Here is a 22,908-nt window from a genome sequence, read left to right on the forward strand (position 1 = left end):
TAGAATCGGAATTTCAGTACAATTTAAAAATAAAAGAAGAGGGAAATGAATCTGTTTGCATAAAATTTCACAAGCGCAAAAAGGAATGTTGCAAGTTTTGAATTTGGACCTCATGGGACCCAGGGTTCCCCAAAATATGACACCTCAAAATAATAAAAATTTCAATAAAAATCTTTGAAAAAAACATATTAAGGGTATTAATTTCAGAAAAATGGAAAATTACACTCGATTTTATTACATCTTACACAACAAACACATGAACAAAATTCCACATAAATATAAATATACAATATACAAATATACATATGTAAAAGTGTAAAAAAAATCCGATTGTAAATTTATATTTTTCTGAAATGAATACTCTTATTAAATCATTTATTATGGAAAATTGCAATATTAAGAGCAAGCTTGGACATGACGTTGGAAGCGGTTAGAAAATATGACAATAATACTAAAGACATTTAAATGCCAGCATTCTAAAACAATGGAAACCAGGGGCCGAATTACCGCAGTCGTGATTGAATGAGCTCTCGTATCGAAAAATAATTTCGATATCGAAATTATAAAAGAATTCTTGCTCAATATCGAATGTCATTATCTCGTATATGAAAAATACGATCAGTTTTACTCTTTATCGAATGCGGAAATTCGACACCAGATTAATGAGAGTTTTATGGAGAGCAATATCTATAGTTGGTACTTTATTAGCATATTAAATTCGAATTATTTTTATTAAATAACTTAATGTAGAATATTAGCACCAAATTATGTATAGAAATATGTATGTATTTATGTTAAATCATTAAAACTAAACACCAATGGAAGTTTCATGATATGAGCAACGACCATTCTTTTGAATTGATTTCGATGCAAGACAACTAGCCACCAGAGCGCAATGACTTAGCGAACTTTTATTTAACCACTCATGGAGAAAAGCTGCAACAAACACGTCACCACAACCGGTAGTGTCAGTGATATTTTCAACTGGCGTTACATGAAATGTACAATAAGTTATGTTGCCGGGCGTAGATTTGCCGGGAACATAATTTGTTATCATTTCAACAACTCCAGCGCCATTTGTAATCACAAGAATCTTGGGAACTTTTGACTCTTTCGCCAATCCTATGGCCAACTCCTTAATGCAACTAGCACCCCAACATTCACGGAACACTTCGAACTCAGCTCTATTACCGAATATGAATAGCGAGTTATTAGCCAAGAAGAGCATGTGTGGGAAGTTGATTCTTACAATGTAATCTGCACTTAAATTCAGTGCCAGATATCGGCGGCCTTTTAGGTAATGGCGCACTATGAAAGTAGTGACAGCTTCGCATTTTGGCACAAAAAATCCTTCAATATAGAAAATCTGTTTACGATTTAGTGGTCTAAGAAATGAGCTATTCTCTTCATTTTCCACTTGTTGCAAATAAGATCCTGTAAATTTAACCGAAGCACCATTATTGGTGTATAAAGATTTTGAGTCCTTATGAACCAATGATATGCGACGCCCCGTAGACGTATCGGGTATAGTTTGCAATTTGAAACAGCTGAAACGAAAATCCATATGTTATTCAATATGAAAAGGTCAAAATAAATGCATTTAAACTTACTATCTATCCATATTAGCATTTTTCAAAAGTTCAAACATTATTTTAGATTGATCATCATCTCCACATGCTCCAAAAAATAAAGCCTTCGTTCCCAATGACTTTAAAATGCAAACAGTATTCATGGCAGATCCACCTAATTTAGGCTCGTGCTGTTCCCTGAAATGAAAAACGTGTATATTAGGGTGGGTCGATTTAGGAATCGATATTGTGCCATCGATTTTTCGATAGCTTTAGGCAAGAGGAAAAAAAGTTCCACTACGACATATCAAAAAAAAATTTTCGAGGCCCCCAAATTTCAGAAAAGTAAAAAAATTTAGTTTTTATCAACTTTTAGACTTGAAGTAACACTTTAAATAGAACATGCGTATGATTAAAACATAGACAACAACCATTGTAGAATAAGCAAGGTACAATTATTAGAAAGTATATTCTCAATTATACATTCCCTATAACGTCAAACAAAAGAAAATTAAAAAATATAAAAAGGAAATGCCAAAAAAAAATAATTGAATTAAAATTTTTATTACAAAAATTTACTAACAATTGAAGAAAAACTATATTTTTTTTAATAAGTGTTTATAATTTCAGTTAAAACGTAACAAATTTAAAAAATATCGCGGTAAAAAATTAAAAAAGTTAAGTGATTAAATACATAGTTTGACGTTTTAGGGGTGAACATTGGCAACTCTCTAATAATTGTACCTGGTAACTGATTGTACCCCTAGGTCTCCACGTAGCAATATTTATTGCTGCAATTGTCAAATTTGATTGCTACGTATGGCAATTTGCGAGTGTAGACGGCAAATTGCCATACGTAGCAATCCATTGCGCAATGATTGCTCTGTGACGGTTGATACTTTGAAATTTCTTTGGGAAAAATATTTTGATATTTTTTCCCATTATTTATACTATTGACCAACACTGAGATCAATGAATGATCATCACTGAACACAATTTTGGTTGGTTACTCTTTTTGTATTGATATTTCTTTTCATTTATGTTTTCGACTGGGAAGAGTTTAAAGAGAATAAATCCCGTTAGGTTATTTAATGAATTGAAAGCTTGTTACTTCTAAAGTCATTCATATTAATTTATTAATAAAGTGCATTTTGAATGATCAACATCGAATGTTGCAATTGCAATATTTTTTTAAAAAGTAACACAAGTATAAAAGTATAAAAGTTCTAGTTTTTTCTGAAATAAAAGAAAATATTTAAATAATAAATATTTTTCAATTTATTTAAAATTTTTAAAATAATTTAATAAGTGTTTAAAGAAGGTAATATTTTTAAAGAAAATATTTTTTTTACTATTCTTAAGTTAGCTAAACTTATTATATTTTAATAGGTTACGGTTATATCAAAGCCGTGGGGGCTAGTTGTTCCCCAAAACCCCACGTGTAACCACTGGACTGTTACATAACGGTGCAAATTATTATTTTTGGATCCACGTGTAAACTTTCATTATACTTTATTGTTCCAAACTAGAACTACTTTTATCGTCTTTTCCTGGGATCGAACTTATAGTTTTCGATGCACTACCATTTGCCTCACCAGGAAATTACTGCATTTTACCAGCTAAACTTTTCGCCAAGTCATACCCACCTGCTATAACCAACATCTACCGGCTATACCGAAAATTTACCAGCTTTAAATATACCCTCAGCTTTGACAAGACACTCGGCCAGAACACATAAATCACCTGCCAGATCTACAACTATTAATTTCATTTTCTTTTTATAATCCTAAACATTAACAAATTTAGTCTTACAATACCAATTTTCCAAATTTAACATTCTAGATTTTCTAATTTAATTAAGTTTTAATACCTTTCGATTTTTTTTTAAGTCTATTCCGAATCGGTTTTCCAATTTGTTGTTTTCAAAACTAAAATATTTCAATTTAAAATTATTACATTCGTTTTTAGTACAAATTATAATAATTTTCAAATCTAACCCCAAGATACCATTTCATTCCTTAATATCAGTAATTTTTTTTTGAACATTAATTCCTAAATCAATTTTCGAGTTCTCTTAAATACGCTTGTACTTAAATTTACTAATCCCATTTTGAAATTTCATAATTAGTACGTTAAGAGATTACTAACCTAAATCTAGCTCATCACTACGAATGCACAGGCCTATGCAACGTGGGATTGATAAGAGTAAGTTTTATTCTCTTTAAGCATTATTATTGTTTCGTACTTTCATTTATTTATGTACAATATGTACCTTAACCACTTATTTTATAAACTTATTTCTTTATTGTTTTTGTATTTCTTTTTTTTTTTTTGAATATTAAATAAATAGTTGTGAATTGATCAAATTAAATAGCTATGATGAATTAAATGTGAATATAATTTAGGAGAGTCAAACAAAAACTAAGTGTAGGGGTTCCCTTTAAATTAATACGGTATAAGAGGAACAATGGTTGGTGTGGGCAAGGGATTAAGTCATCTAATAATCTCTCACAGCTTAATGATATCCAAAATAAAGTAGTTTCAGTTTAAAATTAAAGGTTTTTTTTCTCAGTCCGTCAGTGTATAATTGTTATTTCGCACGTTCAGATTATTTTGTATATGGTAGTGATTTCTTTGATGGATTTAAGTGACAAGAACCCCACCCCAAACCGACGAGTCCTAGCTTATGTGAACGTGCAGCCACATAATCCATCCATTACATCTAGAATGAAACATTTTTTTTGAATGATGCCATTACAGCTCTACTGATTGCCTGAGCAATTATTGCTAAGCAATAAGCTGTCAGTTCAGTTGTCATTAATGTAAAATTTCTTCTTTCTATGATTCGGTGCGATTAATTTATACATATTTAATTTATTTAAGTACCAAAAGTAAAAAAACAAAGAAATTAGTGAAAAAAATCATGCAATACAAAATATAAGCAAAATACACTAAAGTTTTTCATAGAACTTCTCGCGTTGAAAATTTTGTATTTGTGACGAACGTTTTCTCCACCTAAAGCAATCAGCAATCACTCTGCTGTTGTTCTGCCGACGTTATTGCTTGAGCTTAGCAATAAATATTGCTACGTGGAGACATGGGGTACCATAGTAGAAAAATAGAAGGTAGTTTCATTCTCTCTTTATTTTTTAAAATTCTACGTCTGACATGCTTAAGGATTTTGACGTTTTCGTTAAAATAGTAATGCCATATCAATTTTAAATTTTCCCTTTGGGAATACATAATTTTCATTAATTTGAAAATTATTAAAAAAATAGAAAAAATATTTACCCAACAACAACAGTTTATGGATATATGTAAAGCTTGCGAAGAAGATTTGCCAAAACAGCCAATGGTGTGCTCCGACCATTTAGTTGAAAGTAATATTTCAGTTAAAACAAAGCGTGTGAGATTGGATATGAATGCTGTCCCAATGAACACAAGGTAACTTCAAAATACTATTTATTATGTAAACATATTTTGGGATATATATCACCGATTATTACCGATCATAATCCATTAACTATGCACACTGGAGTAGAATCGAAATTATTTGAAAATAAAGCTCGTATTTCTAAACGGCGTACCCAAGGAATATTCGAGTTTAAGATTTGAAAATGAACCCCACAAATACTTCAATGGTGGCGCTATGGGACCCAAAGTAGGGCACCTTCGACATGTAAATTTGTTAAACGCGTGCCATTTTTTGTTTTCCATCCGTTTTCCATTGAAAATACATTCTTCCGTGTGCTACTTGTCTCCTATAATTAAACCTCCATTTAAAAGATATAAAATATTTACATAGTAATAAAAAAATGAAGAAAATGCATACATATAAAAATAATCAACGTGTTTTAATAAGTAATCGAACGTTAGGAATTGAATCAATAACTCCCAACACAACATAATACATTTTTATTTAAATAATAAATTAAATTACACATTTTTTGTAAAAAAATTCTCGAAAATCATAATCATTTTTTGGAATGTGGCAACGCTTTTTATAATGCTCACAAAAAAAAGAAACTTCAAAAAACCTTATTTTAAAAAAAAAATTTTGATTGAAACTACCTTCTATATTTTTATCATGATTGAAACCATGGTACAATCAGTTACCAGGTACAATTATTAGAGAGAGCTTCCAATGTTCACCCCTAAAACGTCAAACTATGTATTTAATCACTTAACTTTTTTTAATTTGTTACCGCGATATTTTTTAATTTTGTTACGTTTTAACTGAAATTATAAACACTTATTAAAAAAAATATAGTTTTTCTTCAATTGTTAGTAAATTTTTGTAATAAAAATTTTAATTCAATTATTTTTTTTGGCATTTCCTTTTTATATTTTTTAATTTTCTTTTGTTTGACGTTATAGGGAATGTATAATTGAGAACATACTTCCTAATAATTGTACCTTGCTTATTCTACAATGGATTGAAACTACCTTCTATATTTTTATCATGTTAAAAATGTGTATAACGAATTTGACATAAAAATACTAACAAATAAACAAAAAAAATATAAAACCAATATTGTGTGCTATTTTTCAAAAAAGAAGTATTTTTTATCTTTCTTTTAACCCTCCGTTAGTCGTAATCAATTTCAATTGAGATTAGTCGCAATGTATCATATTGATATCAATAAAGAAGAAGCCGCGTTTGAAAATAATCTCTTCACTTTTTATTTCGTAAACATAAAAACAATATTAAATTCAAAGTATTTAATAGAGTAATTAAAATTAAATTTCAGTAAAAAATATATTTTTATCAAAAAATAGCTTCACAATTAGGATTTAAAAAAATTTACAATAAACAAATTTTTGGTGTATCAACCAGATCAGTTGCGACTAACGGAGGGTTAATAATTAACCCTGTTAGCAGATGTCAATAAAAGACGTCATGAAATTCTGTTTTTAACAGGTTCAGAAGTTACAGTTACATTATATTTGATCACTATAACTGCTCTAACTACTTTATACACAAAAAAACGATCGGGTATTCCGTTAAGGATACATTACATTATGGTCGGCTAACCCAGCCTTTAGCCGACCGTAATGTAATGTATCCTTTACATGTGTTTTGTTATTGTAACAAAACCAAAACACATGTAAAATTTACACTCAAAGTACACTCGTAAAAATTCTAAAATAATCCAGCGGTTTTATGATCGTTTTTTTTTGTTCCCATTACATGTGGATTTGCAATGAAGTAACAAATCTATACAATTTCTGCCGTTTTCGATTTTTCATGATTTTTTTAAAACAAAAAATTTGATATTTTCATATCGAGGTTTTATATTCAAATAGTGCTGTATGACATTTTCTCGAAAATGTGGTTTTTATAGCAATGTATTCCCTGAATAATTTGTCATCTGTCATTTAAATTAAAAAAAAAAAAAAACATTTCCAATGGTTTTTTTCATAAAATTTGTATTGTGCTATCTAACACACAATTTATTTTGTTAGTAAAAATATTCGTTTATATAATAAAATATTAAAAGTGTTTTTTATAATATATAATTGGTCAATTCACAAGGTCTCTTATCATGTCATATTGTCATAATGTCCTAATATTTCATAATGGTTTTTATTGTTTTTCAAGCAAAAAATGTCCTAAAATAATAGTACTCTGTATGCTATGTTTATTGTGTTATCGTAACCAACCAGTAGAGGCCTTCGCCGAATGCCTAAGTGTCGGTTAAGCCGAGCTGCCGTGTCGAGATATATTAAGACATTATGACAATATGACTGATAAGAGACCTTGTGAATTGACCAAATATACATATATTACACCGTACGACACTCAATATTAGACACGAACCGGATGATATACGTCTAAAACTATAAATTAAATGGAGAAAAACTGCGTTTTCAGTTTTTCATTTCGTGATCCTTTTTCCTTTTAAAAGGACTTCAAATTTTCAGAGGAGTAAATTTTTGTTTTAAAATACTTCTGATCATCCTACTATGCCAAATTTGATTTCAAATGATCAGGAAGGGTTGTAAAATATTTCGTATTATTTTGATTTTATCCTGTCATGATCAAAAGATGTTAAAAATGTCCTTTAAAATTTTTATCCTCGAATATCCTTTTAGATTTCCAAAAATGTTTTTTCAAAAAAATAGTGAGTTAAAGATCCATATATTGAATACCGCATGCCAAAATTTCATCCTTTAAACTTCACTACTTAAGTGTTTAATAATATTTTAAATTTGTATTATTTGATTTTTTATATTTTATTTTAATATTTCATTCGAAAAAATATAACAAAAACCGTTGCAACGGTTGTGAAAAGAAACCAAGAATACTTTTTAATAAACAAGTAAAATGGTATAGTCGGGCAAGCCCGATCAACCAACAGAATGAATTCCCTACAGCCTATATTTGAAACGTTTTGGAGTATGTCCTGAGTAAGTAAGAAAATTTTTTTAAAGACCCACGTAGCACAGCTTCCTACATAAAGAAATTCTGTGTGAAAATTCTAGAAAGCTGATTAGCTTTATGTATAAACTTTCTTACAACTACGAAGTTCTCCACGTATGTAAAACTATGTCCTATTCAACTAAGCAGATATTAAAAACTTGTCTTATAGGGCCCATTCACTACACCATCATGAATGTACAATCAAGTGATTGTGCCAGCTGATTGGCCGTGTATAGTATTTATAAAAAACCGACTTTTTAAAAAACCGGTTTGTCGGTTAACCGAAAATTTGCCTTTTTTAAAAAACCGGTTTTTCGGTTAACCGACATCGAAAAAACCGGTTAACCGTCATATATGTGTAGAAAACATAGAATGTCCAATAAATTATATACATCTTTTAAAATTTGTAGTTTTTAGTAGTCGGGAATAGTTAATATTATGTAACTATAAATATGCAAAAGTGCTAAGTCCATTTTATTTTGTAAAAATTTCAAAATTATTATTCCATTCCAATGGAATTGAGTATAAATATATAATACTTGTTTTAATTACACTATACAACACCATACAAAATTACGAGGTCCGACCAATAAATTTTGATAGGGGAGACAAAATAAAAAGACACTGAATTTCATTTGAGGGGGGGTTAAAGTCTCCCAACTCTGGCACATTCTTATTGTTAATCGTCATACGAAACCATGTAAAAATACATAGTAAAATTTCACGGACAATATTTTTGCGGAACATTTTAACTCCTTAAATCCCTGTTTTAATGGATTTTGTTGCTCTTTTTTAAAATAAGGACAAAAAAGACCCATGCCTTGAGGTGTTAGAGGGTTAACATATTCTACAAAAATGTTCTCCGTAACATTTTGCATAAATTTGCTGAATACATTTTATACCTCAAATGGTTTTTAAAATAAAATTCTTAATAAATGCGAAATTAACCCTCGGCTTATGTTATGTCTTATTTCTGACTTTCTGGTTGAATTTTCCGTTTTGGTGTATTTAGGGACTTACAGTAAAATTTTACGGATAATATTTGTTTTGCTCATTTTTAAAAAAAGGACAAAAAAGACCCATGCCTTGAGGATTTAGAGGGTTAACATATTCTATAAAAATATTCTCCGTAACATTTTACATAACTTTGCGGAACATATTTTATACCTAAAATGTAAGGATCATATGGTTTCTTATGAAGATTAACAATAGGAATGTGCCAGAGTTGGGAAACTTTAACCCGCCCTCAAATGAAATTCAGATAGAATCACTAGGGAAAGAGTTTAAAATGCTATGCCTTGTTACGTCAAATAATAGAAAAATAAAAAAACAAATCCAAAAATACGAATAATAACAACTGAAAACTGAGAAATATTTTGTTTGTACTATATGAAATACAGTTTACTATAATCGGAGTCATTGAAATGATGCATGCAAATCCGGTAGTGTTTCTTCAGCTCAACACCGCAGGCTGCACTTCATTCTTTAATTTTATTTTCAGGATATTTTATAAATCTTACGAGATTTTTTTCAAATGAATATTTACACAAACAACATTTAACACGCATGTTTTTTCTTATATTTTTTAAATTGAATTTAAATTATTTTTCAATTTAGTCATGCTTTTCAATGTTTGATGTTTTATTTCAATTGTACTTTTATTTTTTATTTTATATTAGTCTGACAATTCAAGGCATGTATAATTGAGAACATATTTTGTAGTGATTCTACCTTTTATTGTTATATTATGGTAAATCACAATTTTTAATTAAATATTTGATAATTTTGAAATTTATTATCACCTCGACTTTCTGATATGAAACAGAAAATGTTACAAGTCCCTAAAAAGCACTTATAAGATGCAAACGCACTTCTTCTTAGCCGTGATTATTTGTCATTATAAATCATACCAAATAATTAATAAAACTCAATTATCAGATTTCAAAAATATTTCAAATCATGGATTTTAAAACGTTTTTGGTCTCTCCTGTAATATTTCTGAAAAGGACTTTGTGCACTAACGAAATGAATAATAAAATAAAATTTTAAGAACAAAACACACTAAAGAAATCAAATTTATTGAAAGAAGGTATGTACATCGAATTCAACTTAACGTTTGGTAAAATCATCATCAAGTTTTTAATGAATCATTAGTAAGATTTAGCCTATACTTATAGAATTATGCCGAATTTAATTTTAATTTTTAATAGTGCCACACATCGTCCTCTACTAAAGAGGTTTGTATTGTAAATCAGCAGTTTAGGTTTCAAATCAGACCAATATGTACACAATGAATATTAAAAATGCGCAAAAACATGAGATTCATTAATTTTTGACACAAATTTTAAAAACCGTTAACCGAGTGATAAAAACCGGATAAACCGGTTAACCGAAAATCAACATTTTAAATTAACCGGTTCGCAAAAAACCGAGATTTCGAAGAAAAACCGGTTTTTCTGTTAACCGGTTTATAAACACTAGCCGTGTATGAGCTTGTAGTGAGATTGTACCAGCTGCTGGTGCTTTATCAAAAATAGTTTGATATTATTTTGATTGCACCAGTATGATTGAATCGAGTGTTGTAAAATTAGCTCATAAAAGTTAAATAAAACCTAGCTTTCCTTTGTTTTCTAGCAATTTCTTTATCCAAACGCGTTTTTTTAGTCCTTTTTCCCTTTAGGATAATAACAATAATAAATTCATTACGAATTTAATTTTTATTTATTACAACCTTTTCCACACAATTTTTGGTAAAAAATTTATTTTGTACCAGCTTGCTGGTTGTAGTGTGTGTGTCCAGCTTAATTGCACGATGGCACACCATTGATGGTGTTGTGTATGAGCCCTATTACTTACATAAAAACCTCAAAGTTTACATTAATGCATTAAACACATTCAAGACAACAGGCTACACGACTACACGAACACAAATTCTGCTGGTTACAGTTGTAGTCGTGTGGCAGCTACATAATTATTTTAAAGACGACAGCTACAAAGTAAACAGCTGATTAATAATTCAGTGGTGCCACTTTAATAAAAAATAACCGTACAAAATTCCAAAGTAATTAAGACTGAATCAATTATTTTGAGTAAAAATATATATATGGTTATAATTAATTATGTACCTGTTATTAATTTATTTCAATATGGTTATCAGAAACTTCTCTTAATTAAGTAAAAAAAATATATTTTTTTAAGCACTAATTTGATTTACATTTTTTTTATTATATTAGCAACACTATTTCTGTTTTGTAGTTGACAAAAATAGAAATTAGCCTAATTCGGCTACATCGGCATGAGTAGTCGTGTGGCCGTGTAGCTGTGCTGTCGTTAAAATAATCGTCTCCATATAAACGTGTGCATTTTATTTTTGACAGATTGAAGTTGGTAGCCTGCTGTCTTGAATGTGTTTAATGCATAAAGCTAATTTTTATTTTTGTTAAATTGTGCTATATGCTTATTTCACTGTTAGAATCGAAAAAACTCCAACTTGTAAAAAGTGCTATCTAACTATAAGCGCGAATATCAGGAATTAATAAAAACTTAACATATGTAGGATTTAGACGTCGTTTTTAAATAACATTGTAAAATAAACTTTAGTTATTACCAGGGAAACCGGAAATATGCTCTAAAAAAATGTTTTAGGCGCTTTAAATATGCAGTAAAAACTTTAAAATATGCTCTTAAAATTTAAAAAATATGCTCTTAAAAAAACAAACTTTTACATAATTTTTAGCCAAAAAAAATTTACTTAAATTTTCAAATAAAAATCGTTGTCTATTGGATCTGAAAACATTTTTAAACATAGAAAATGTTCTTTCGACATAATTTTTAGCCAAAAAAAATTTACTTAAATTTTCAAATTAAAATCGTTGTCTATTGGATCTGAAAACATTTTTAAACATAGAAAATGTTCTTTCGACATCAACTGATGTTACAGGAGCAAATTTAAAAGACAATATTTCTTTAACACTTAGAACGGTTAAGTTTGAATTAGAACTAAAATTTGATATTTAGATGGAGCTATTATTAAAATAGTGCTTATTTTATATTAAAACCAGGGTTTACAATTGCTACTATATTAGCCGTCAATTACAGTAAATATACATTTTTATCAATCTGCATACTAAAAATATAGTTACTATTATAATTTTGTATAACTCTGCTAATTTAAATTGCTGTTACTATTCATATATTACTATACAAATTGCAATGTTAGTTTGCAATTTCTAGTAGCAGATACAACCAGTTGTCAACTCGTTATTGTAGCACAACAACCAAAATATATGTTCGTGCTATAGCAGCATACACACTTTTTTGCCGAACTAATATTGCGCGTCAGCATTCGTTTTTGTTTTGTTGTGCTAGCCATTTTCTCTGGCAGCAATTTTGGTTGCTCTGCTATGGTTGCATTGATATTTCTTGTTTTTGGCTATTTGGATGCTGCTAGTTATTTTATTGTCAAGTGTAAATATTTTTGAATCTAACTGAGATATTGACTTGCATTTTTTTTGTAAGACCAAAAATTAAAATATCTAAACAAGAAAAAAATCTTCGGAATAAATGTGGATCAAATTGTTCCTAATATGTATTTGCAATCCTATTAAAATTTTGATAAAAATTTTAGTTTTAGAAACTCAATAAATATGTAATATGTAATAAAATCTTTATTTGTTAGCAAAACTCAATGAAATTTTCAACGTTTTTTAAATTTGTCATTCCAAATTACAAAGTGTAAAAAAACTTTTCAAAAGGTCAAACGGAATCCCACAATTCCTAAAAATTTAAGCGAAAATCCCGAAAATGGTATTTTTTACAATTCTAACCATAGGGTCTACATTTCTTTCGGGGCTGGGAAAATACTTTGGGGATAAATAGGGAGCACATCAAGGTTTTTAAAGCTGCTTTCCGTTTTTTGATCCCAACTTTTGATTTTAGAACATGTGACCCAAAGTTAAAATTTTTTTAAAAAAATAGGTCAAATTCCGAAGGACGAAAGGCAACATGTTCAAAAAATAGGACATGTTTTTTATACCAAAATGTTCTCTGTAAAGCTACCTTACAGAAAAACATAAAATTGTTATATGTTCTTAAAGAAAGTTTTTTTTTTAATAAAAAAGAGTTAAGTCACCTTTTCATCCAAAAAAACAGCAAAAATTTACTATTTTTTGAATTCTTAAATTGAAAATCGTTTATTTTTGGATCTATAATCGATATTACTCTGAAATATTTTGTATATTACTGAAAATTTAGTTGTCTAACTAACAAAAAAAAATCGAGCCCGTTCGGTACAAAAGTACGACCTATATTTTTAAAAAAGCGGACCAAGGTATGGCAAAATTTTAAAATTTCAATTTTGAAATGCCTTTAACTCGAAAAGTATAAGAGATAAATAGCACACGCAAGCATATTTTTTCAAGACATAGGCGAGCGCTTTCTAAACATATAAAACTCTTTGAAATCGAATGGGAAACAAAAAAATGGCACGTGTTTAAAAATTTTGCATGTCGAAGGTACCCTATTCTGAGCCCCCATAGCGCCGCCCCTGGGGCATTTGTAGGGCCCGTTTCAATAATTTAAACTCGAATACTCCTTGGCTACGCCCGCGTCAAATATTATCCTGATCAGATCAGCCGTTTAGAAATGCCAGATTTATTTCAAAAAAATTTTGATTCTGCCCAACTGTACATTGGGTGTGTTTACTGATATGTTGTTATGCACTTATCAAGAACAGCAACTGATAGCATCAATTGCAGAAATGTCAATTGTGCTATAGCACAACTACAGAAGTGTGTATTTTTGCTAGAAAAGTTTGCCAGCACAACAAAATAAAACGAATGGAGTGCAATATTAGCACGACAAAAAAACTGTGTGTGCTACTAAAGCACGAACATATATTTTGGTGGATATGCAATGGATTGTGTTTGCTACTAAAAATTGCAGACTAGCATTGCAATTTTAATAGTAATACGAACGAACAGTATGAATATTTATATTAGCTGATTGTGATGAAATGAGATAATTTCATATTTATTGCATAGTCAAATGTAAGAAATATGTTGCTAGAGCTGAATATCGAAACCCTGATTAAAACAAGTAAGAGAGCTATATTCGGCTGTGCCGAATCTTATATACCCTTCACCTAATTATACTTCAAAATAAAAATTATATTTTAATATAAAAAGTTTAAATATTTTTAGGTGAACAAAAATTTTTTTCAGTTTTTTAATTTTTTGGATAAAAAACTTTTTCGAATTGTTATTTAAATTTTAAAAAAAAAATTTCTGTTTTTAAAATTTTTTTTTTTTTTGGTGAAAAGCCATCTATTTTTCAATTTTGAATTTTAAACAAAGGAAGTAAAAACCTGTAACACAACAGCGAAAAATTAGTAAGACAAAATTTGTTTTTGATAAACTCAAAATATGCTATTAAACAGTAAAATATGCTCTAAAAACGCAAAATATGACATAAATATGCTCTTAAAACAAATATATGCAAAAATATGTATTTAAGGGTAAAATATGCAAAAATATGCACTAACAAATCGATGCCAAAATTCTTAAATAGTTCTGAAACGTGTAAATATCTTATCCATGTGCTCATTAGACTCACCAGAAAAAACATTCATTTGCATATTTTGGTTTCCCTGGTTATTACTCTTATAGTTAACGAAAAAAACAGTTTTTTTCGCTCTCCTGTAAAATGTTGATCCTTAGCACTATTTGAATATAAACCCTCGATATAAAAAATATGTGTATTTTTTGCTTCAATTTGTTGTTATAACTCCGAAACTACTAAGCATGGGCAAAATGTTTTCAAAATTCAATCAATCGAAAGAATAACATTAACTACTCAATTTTATGTATATTAAACAAAAAAGTAAAATGTTGTGAAAATGAGCGAATTCACTTAATTGTGAATAAATTCGAAAATAATCAATAGATTTTTATCTTCGAAATCTTTGCGACAAAGTAATAAACCTTAACAAGTTCTGCCGTTTCGATCTTTCATGAGGTTTTTAAAACAAAAATTTGATATTTTCGCCTAAAAAATATATTTTTTTTCTTCAATTTGTTATTATAACTCCGATTAACCGATTAAAACGCACTATATAAACAGATTGAAGGTTATGTAAGTTACCCTTTTTGAGTTATCATAAATTATGTGGAGAAACATCTATAAAAATTCTCAATTTTAGAAAAAAATTTTAAAAAAATCTATCCATAGAATTCAAAAATTTTACCTATATAGTGGTTAGTGAAACCTTTTTTTTCTGTTGACCTGTGTTATCGATGATGTACAGCATAAACTGACAACTTTTCTCCTTTGAGTGTATCTTCAGGAAAAATTAATAATTAATAAAAAAGGTCGAAAAATGATACTAAAAATTAATAAATGATCTAAAAATTTCACAACGCCTATTTGATTATTTTGATACCTCATCAGTTCATAGCGATGATGAAAATGTTTCCGAATCGCAAACGGAGCAAAATTTTATAAACAAGTTACAAAATGCAATTACTATTGCAAGAGAAACCCTCAAAAATCGAATATAAGAAGCTGAAAATCTTTTCAATCGGGAACTAGCTTTATTTGAATCAAGTACAAAAAATTGTTGATTGTCTTTATAAAAATTTGCTGGCGATAAACCCAACATGTGTAAATTTTCTCTGAGATGTTAGATGACTTATTAAATAAAGTAATTTTAATTCTTATTCTTTTTTTTAATAAAGTAATTTTAGAATATACATTACTTCTCATTTATTTTTCTAGTTGTAATTAAATTTCCGAGAAAGAAATTCTTCATTCCCGTTTCCCGGGAAACCCCAAACTCTAGTTGGAAGATAAATTATTTATCACTCTAAACCGATTTCGATACACATATAAAAAATGGAGGATTTTTTACGTACTTATTAACAATGACTTCAGCTGTAACTTCAGACAGTGTCTCAACGTCGATTTCACATTTTGTGTTCATCGATAATTTATAGCGATCCAATAGTTTAGTGTCCTCCAAATAGGCCGTGTAACTCACTAAAGCATTTCCAAAAGCTATAACTTTGCTAAATTCGAATAAATGTACAAAAATGAGATTTTTAAAGTTAATTTAATTAAATTAAGAGTTTTTATGAAAAACATACATGTCGGTGCATTTTTTAAATGGAATACAAGACCATTGACTATGTGTTGATTGTTTCATGACTTGAAACTGTTGAAAATTTGTGTTTTTTAATGTGTTTATTTTTATTTTTATAAAACACGAGTTTTAAATGTTTGTATTATTGTTAGTTACACCAATAAACTAAAATGTATTATTTCACCTCTGCGTTTCGTAATAAACTAATTGTAAATTATGAAAAAATCTTTATCAAACCTATTCCATACCACAATCTGGCTAGGTATAAATATTTTAAATAAAAATATATTCAGCTTTATTATGGGTTATTTTTAATATGAAACAAACATTTTTCTGTGGTTTTTAACCGCTAAAAAGTATCTTAAACTGTTCCCAATCTCTGTACAACTGTTTCTATGAGTGTATTCAATTAAAGAGCTTTTTGTATGCTTTGAAAGCTCATTTACTTGCTGTGCTTCACTATAAACTTTATCAACCGTTAAGTTCAAATATATACATATACATGTAAATAGCACACGGTTCTCTCGTAATACGGCCGTCGCGTTGTTAGTTAAAATGCGAAGGGTAACTACATTTTTTTTTTAATTTATCCCTTTATTCATAATCAATTTTAAATTTTATAAAACAGAATTTCCAAGGTTGGCTTCTGTTACCCCTAAAATAATCTTTCAGCTCAACCGCCGTTACTACTAACCTAGCGTTTACACATGCAAGTAACAATTCGAAAAATTCAATACATTCACATTTTTTCACTCATACAATTTGAATTTAACTGGACAGTGATTTTCGACACTTTCTTATCCCTTGTTACAATTAATGGCGTTTGTTCTCAGGACAAAGTTGTATGAGCAAATGAAATTGTGTCATAACGAAGCAATAATACTAATAAATGGAGACTATATCATGACAAAATTTATCAGGTATAGTCATATAGATATAGTTTTAAGACCGGTTTTAACGATATACTTTATTGCTATAATTTGTTTCATTATTCTGAAAAAATAATGGAAAACGCTGCGTTTTCAAATCGCTTACGGTTTGGAAAACGCAAAACGTATTTCAGCATGTTCTGAAAACCACGCGATTTGCTATTGGTTTCTGTTAGGGTTTTTATCCCGGGAATTCCCGGTACAAATTTCCCGGGAATTTTGCCAATTTTTCACTACCCGATTCCCGGGATTTTTAGTCGGGAATCCCGGGAATTAAAAACTGACGAAAATACGTAGAAAACAAGTTGGAACTCTTTTTTTCACCAAAAAACAGTAAAAAGTTGTTTACAGTTTTTTGCTTATATCTCGGCAATAATAGACCGCTTATTATTATTTATTTGGGGTTTTTCGTATGAAAATTTATAAACTGAATTCATTATTTATAGAATTTATTTCTTATTAAATCATTCAAATTTCTTAAATTTATTCTTAAAATCCATAACAAAATAGCTTCAAAAATTTATTAACAAAAGTTGTATGAGCAAATGAAATTTTTCTTCAATTCAAATCTAGTACAAAAAAGCTTAACACAATATTTTCAATTAATTTTGTAAATGATTTGATTAAACAAAAATTTAATCATTCAAAGTTTGAATAAATTCTGTTATTAATTTACTTTAAAATTAATTCAGTTTAAACAAAGGCTTTGGAATGAATCTAAAAAATTCAATATTATGAATGGATTTATGGAATGAAAGGCTGATATTCTTTGATTACGGATTAAGATTTTAGTGAATTAAGCTCAAATTTTATTAATTAATACGAAGCTCAGATATTTAATATTATTTGAACTTGTAGAGCCACCTGTGTCAACATTATCTAATGATGACATATTAGATATAAGCCCAGAAGACATTAACGAAGTAATCAAGGATAATATAATATTAAAAAAATCACCTGGAAATGATTCTGTTACACCTACTATGATTAAAAACCTACCGAGTGTGGCAATAATTGTGCTGTCTACAATATTTAATGCGATCTTTAAACATGGAGTTTTTCCGACAAATTGGAAAACTTCTCAGATAATAATGATACCAAAGCCAGGTAAGGACTTGACCGTACCATCCTCCTATAGACCAATAAGCTTGCTTCCTTGCTTATCGAAACTGTTCGAAAAAGTGTTCCAAAAGAAAATCATACCATTATTACATGAGAAAATTATAATCCCAGTTCATCAATTTGGTTTCCGGGAACGCCACGGAACAATCGAACAAGTTATTCGTATAACCGGAGAGATAAGAAAATCCTTTGAATTAAAGAAATATTGTTCAGCTATATTTTTGGATGTCGCTCAAGCCTTCGACAAAGTATGGCACAAAGGACTGGTATATAAAATAAAATGTTTGCTGCCACCATCTACTCATAAACTATTGGAATCTTATCTATCGGACCGTATATTTACAGTTAAGTACAATGATTACGTGACAAGAGAATATAGGATTGGAGCAGGAGTACCACAAGGAAGTGTTCTTGGACCTACCCTCTATTTGATTTACACCTCTGATTTGCCTACGAGCGATGAATTGACTATTTCTACATTTGCTGATGACACAGCAATTATTAGCTCGCATGAAACCCCATATATAGCATCTAGTGTACTAGATGGCTACTTAAGATGTGTTGAAACATGGTTAAACAAATGGAGAATACGTGTAAATGAGTTAAAAAGCAAACATGTTACGTTCACACTGAGGAGGGGATGCTGTCCACCTGTCACACTTAACAATGTTAATATACCTCAGTCCGATTATGTTACATACCTTGGTATTCACTTAGATAGAAGACTTACATGGCGCCGTCATATAGAAACCAAGAGACTTCACATGAAGTTAAAAGCATCTAGCCTTCACTGGTTAATAAGTGACCAATCAAAGTTAAGCCTGGACTATAAAGTCACCCTGTATAAAATCATTTTAAAACCAATTTGGACATATGGAATCCAATTGTGGGGAACGGCCAGTAATTCCAGTATTGAGCTTATACAGAGGGCCCAGTCGAAAATTCTTAGGACCATGACGGGTGCACCATGGTACATAAGAAATGAAAACATCCACAGGGACTTGGAAGTGCCACTAGTGAAGGATGAGTTTAAGAAAGTCCGCGATAAATATATACTGAAACTGCAATCACACCCAAATCCGCTTGCTCGGCTTCTCGCACAGAGCCAAACCAGATCAAGGCTTTGTAGAGGAGATCTACTACCCCGCTAAGATGTGGTCCATCCATCAAACAATGCTCTCTTTAGAGAGCAATTAGTTTTAATTTTAGTTATAAGATTTAATCACTTATTGTTAGGCCTAATGATATAGGCAGATTCAATAAATAAATAAAAAGTTAAAAAAAAAAAAAAAGATATTTACAGGTATGTTCTGTAATCCACGTGATTTCAAATCACATACTGTTTTAAAATCACACGTGTGATTTGTGCCTGTTCTGTAAATCACACTGTTATTATATTTTTCGGTGTGATTTTAAATTTTCGAAAGCACAAGAAAACAGCTGATTCGTTTATTTTAAATGTTTTGTTTTGCTAATAATTTTGTAGAAATATTAAAGTGAAAATAAAAAAATGCCTGGAGCTTCTGTTATATCTTTAATGGAATTAAAAAGAATGGAACTACATTTTATACAAATTTTGCACAAACTATGGCGCAAGCTCAACCACTATGTCAAAAATAAAACAAAACACCAAAGCTGCCACAGAACACAATTGCTTTTGGTTACCACTTGCTTCAACTTTGTTGCATTTTTTTTTCCAATTAGCCCAAAAAACTTAACGCATATTGATAACTTATAATATAATGTAACAAATATTATAAATTTTATGCTGAATTCTATAATTAATTTAAAGATATTGAACATATTTTAGACAACCATTAAAAAATTTTAGTCTGGCAAGCTTCCATGTATTTTCGAAAATCATAAACAGCTGACAACTGAAAACAAACCTGAAATCACAAAAGAAATCACACAAGCAAAAAAACTTTTTACAACAGAATAGGTGTCTCTAGATTTTTATTAAATTTTAAGTGTTTTTTTAATAAAACAAGTAATTCTATAAGAAAATTAATAAAGGACATATTGTTTAATATACTTAAGTAATTTATTTTAATATTTTCCATGTAGTAGCCGCAGAAATAACCAAGTGATTTGAAAACATTAGTGACTTTGCTGAACGTTTTAAAATCACAAAATTATGTGCACAGAACACCTTTTATGTGATTTCAAACCACTTTTATAAAATGTGATTTGCAGAACATACCTGTTAATAATTATAACACTAACTTTTTATATGAAATTTGGCTATAATATTCCTAATTTACAGTATCATTATATATTTCGGGAATAGCCGGGTACCCGGGAATGTAGAAAAAAATTCCCGATTCCCGGGAATCAAAAAAGGTCGGGAAATTAAAAACCCTAGTTTCAGTATACACTAGCGGTTTGAAAACGCCAAATTTCTAGCGTTTTTCAAATCGAAAACGCAAATTTTAAGCGATATGCGCTTTTCAGAACATGGGCGAATATAAAAACGGTTAACCAGTTTTTAGAATCACGAAACCGTTTTTTTTTAATACACTTTTCCGTTAAACCGGAATCCGGTTTTTTGAATTTGCCGTTTTTTTTGTACAATTTTCAAAGTACCACAGATAGTATTTTGTTTCAATCCAGCAGTAAAATCATTTATTATTTGGGTTCTTCAATTTTCGCAAAACTTGACTTTAGCCATTTTTACTAGCAATTTAAAAAACTTATTGTGCAAAAAAAAATCACAAAAAGAAATTATCAAAATAAATATTAGTGGTATTCACAATTTAGAGTACTTGGCCTGGTAATGTAGTAAAGTAGCACAATATCAAAAAAGTAAAAACAAAATACATTAGAAATAGAAATGTTTGTCAATAAATAGCATTTCTGCTTTTTTATTATGCTAAGTACTCTACATGAATCGTAATTCAGGTCTGGGTGGAGAAAGAGCTCGCGCGTCATTGTCATTATCGCTTAAGGGCAATCAGGCCGTCCCTTTTTCGCTGCCTTCGAGAGTTTTGCGGCTCACTCTCGCATTGGATAATGTTTGGCGTCGTCTAACTGTACCACGTTACAGTTTCTCGAAGTTTGCATTGTCCACATGCAATCGTTTTTTGTTTTCATAACCTAACTTTTTAATAAATGATTTAAAGTTCCAGCTTCCTATATGATGATATAGGTCGACTGGGAACTAAAATCAACGTGGGATAACCTGGCAATTTGAGAGTTTTCAACTCCGCCAACCAAATTTAAATTACAAAAAAAAAGTACTCTACATTGTGAATACCGCTATTAAAACATGATGATTTTTACATCGTTTTCTTACATATTTATGAAAACACCGAAATTTATTATATTTTAATAGAAAACTTAGTAAATTTGAATTTATCTTAGAAATATGCATTTATATTTGGTAAAAGGTCATGTTTTTGATAATTGTAATTACGGTAGATTGTTTTCAAAAAGTTTCCATTGTATTGTTATTCACTGTATGTAAATGTAAGTTCTAAAAGTCCCAGCAATAATTTTACACATTGCTATTCCAAAAAAAGAGCTTCCTAGTAGAGTTGATGTGTTCATGAGCGAACAAGTTCAATTAAACAATTCTGTTAAATGAACAGTGTGAAGTTGTTGTCTTCTTGTTTCTTTTGTTTTCGGGGATTTCTTTATGCGTGGGCCATTATTACAACTTGCCTTTATATTTAAAGTTAACTTTAAGGGTACATTTTTCTATTGCTTGAAGTTACCTTTAACTATAAAGGCAAGCTGTAATAATGGCCCTTAAAGTTATAATATTAAGATTTATTAGGATTACCAAATTTGTAGCTAATCGAATAATTTCATTATATCCATATATTTTTTTCGGTTCTAGCAACGATTTTTTGTCACTGAACCAAAATTTTTCAGACAAAGCGCAAAAATTCGGTTATTACGCATGATTCAAATTGAAATTGTATGTTCCTAACCCTAGATCTCCACATAGCAATATTTATTGCTGCAATTGTCAAATTTGATTGCGTCAATGAAATTTGCGAGCAATCCATTGTGCAATGATTGCTTTACTGATTGCCTGAGCAATTATTGCTAAGCAATAAACTGTCAGTTCAGTTGTCATTAATGTAAAAGTTCTTCTTTCTATGATTTAATGCGATTAATTCATACATGTTTAATTTATTTAAGTACCAAAAGTAAACAAAGAAATTAGTGAAAAAATCATTCAACAAAATATAAGCAAAATACACATCAGTTTTTCATAGAACTTCTCGCTTTGAAAATTTTGTATTTGTGACGAACGTTTTCCCCACCTAAAGCAATCATCAATCGCTGTGATGTTATTCTGCCGACGTTATTGCTTGTGTTTAGGAATATGCTTACAACTTCTAATAATACTTAAGTTTAAATTTGAATTTTTAATGGATATTGGAACAGCGCATAAAGGCACATGTCTTCAAAAATTTTAAGCTTTCTATTTTTACGACTTTATTGAGGAAAGAAAATCATATTTGTATCCACAACATTTTAAATTTTATTATGTTTTTTGTCTCTCCTATAAAATTTAAAAAACTACGCATGTTTTCCAGGTGTAACATAGTTTCGGTTTTTAAGTTATTTAATAAAACGAAATTTATTCATTTTATACGGATTAAATCTGCAAGTGTGACAAGACCGGTAAATTTTGCCTTACACATAAAAACATGGAGCAACATTGTACAACAAAATATAGTTATTTTATACTTCTTTTAAAATGCTTGTAAAAGT

The 22,908-nt window shown here is 29.5% G+C and overlaps 1 protein-coding gene across 1 annotated transcript; it reads right to left on the reverse strand.

Annotated features, from left to right (window-relative positions):
* Positions 1-669: 669 nt before the first annotated feature.
* LOC135961014 (adenosine kinase-like) lies at positions 670-16,274 on the reverse strand. The gene is made up of 4 exons (XM_065512458.1): positions 16,134-16,274; positions 15,903-16,055; positions 1,611-1,766; positions 670-1,547 (listed from the first exon to the last, which is right to left on the reverse strand). The coding sequence occupies exons 1-4, from the start codon at positions 16,190-16,192 to the stop codon at positions 809-811; spliced, it is 1,107 nt and encodes a 368-aa protein (XP_065368530.1). The 5' UTR covers positions 16,193-16,274; the 3' UTR covers positions 670-808.
* Between the last annotated feature and the right edge of the window lie 6,634 nt (positions 16,275-22,908).

The sequence above is a fragment of the Calliphora vicina genome, chromosome 5 (genome assembly GCF_958450345.1).
Source record: "Calliphora vicina chromosome 5, idCalVici1.1, whole genome shotgun sequence".
Classification (NCBI taxonomy): Eukaryota; Metazoa; Arthropoda; class Insecta; order Diptera; family Calliphoridae; genus Calliphora; species Calliphora vicina.

Excerpts from the sequence above, each read along its gene's own strand:
- LOC135961014 (XM_065512458.1), bottom strand. The coding sequence starts at position 16,192 with ATGAAACAATCAACACATAGTCAATGGTCTTGTATTCCATTTAAAAAA. Across the intron at positions 1,767-15,902 it reads GCTGAAGTCATTGTTAATAA|GGAACAGCACGAGCCTAAAT; the intron begins GTACGTAAAAAA and ends TTTTCATTTCAG. Across the intron at positions 1,548-1,610 it reads AATGCTAATATGGATAGATA|CTGTTTCAAATTGCAAACTA; the intron begins GTAAGTTTAAAT and ends TTTTCGTTTCAG.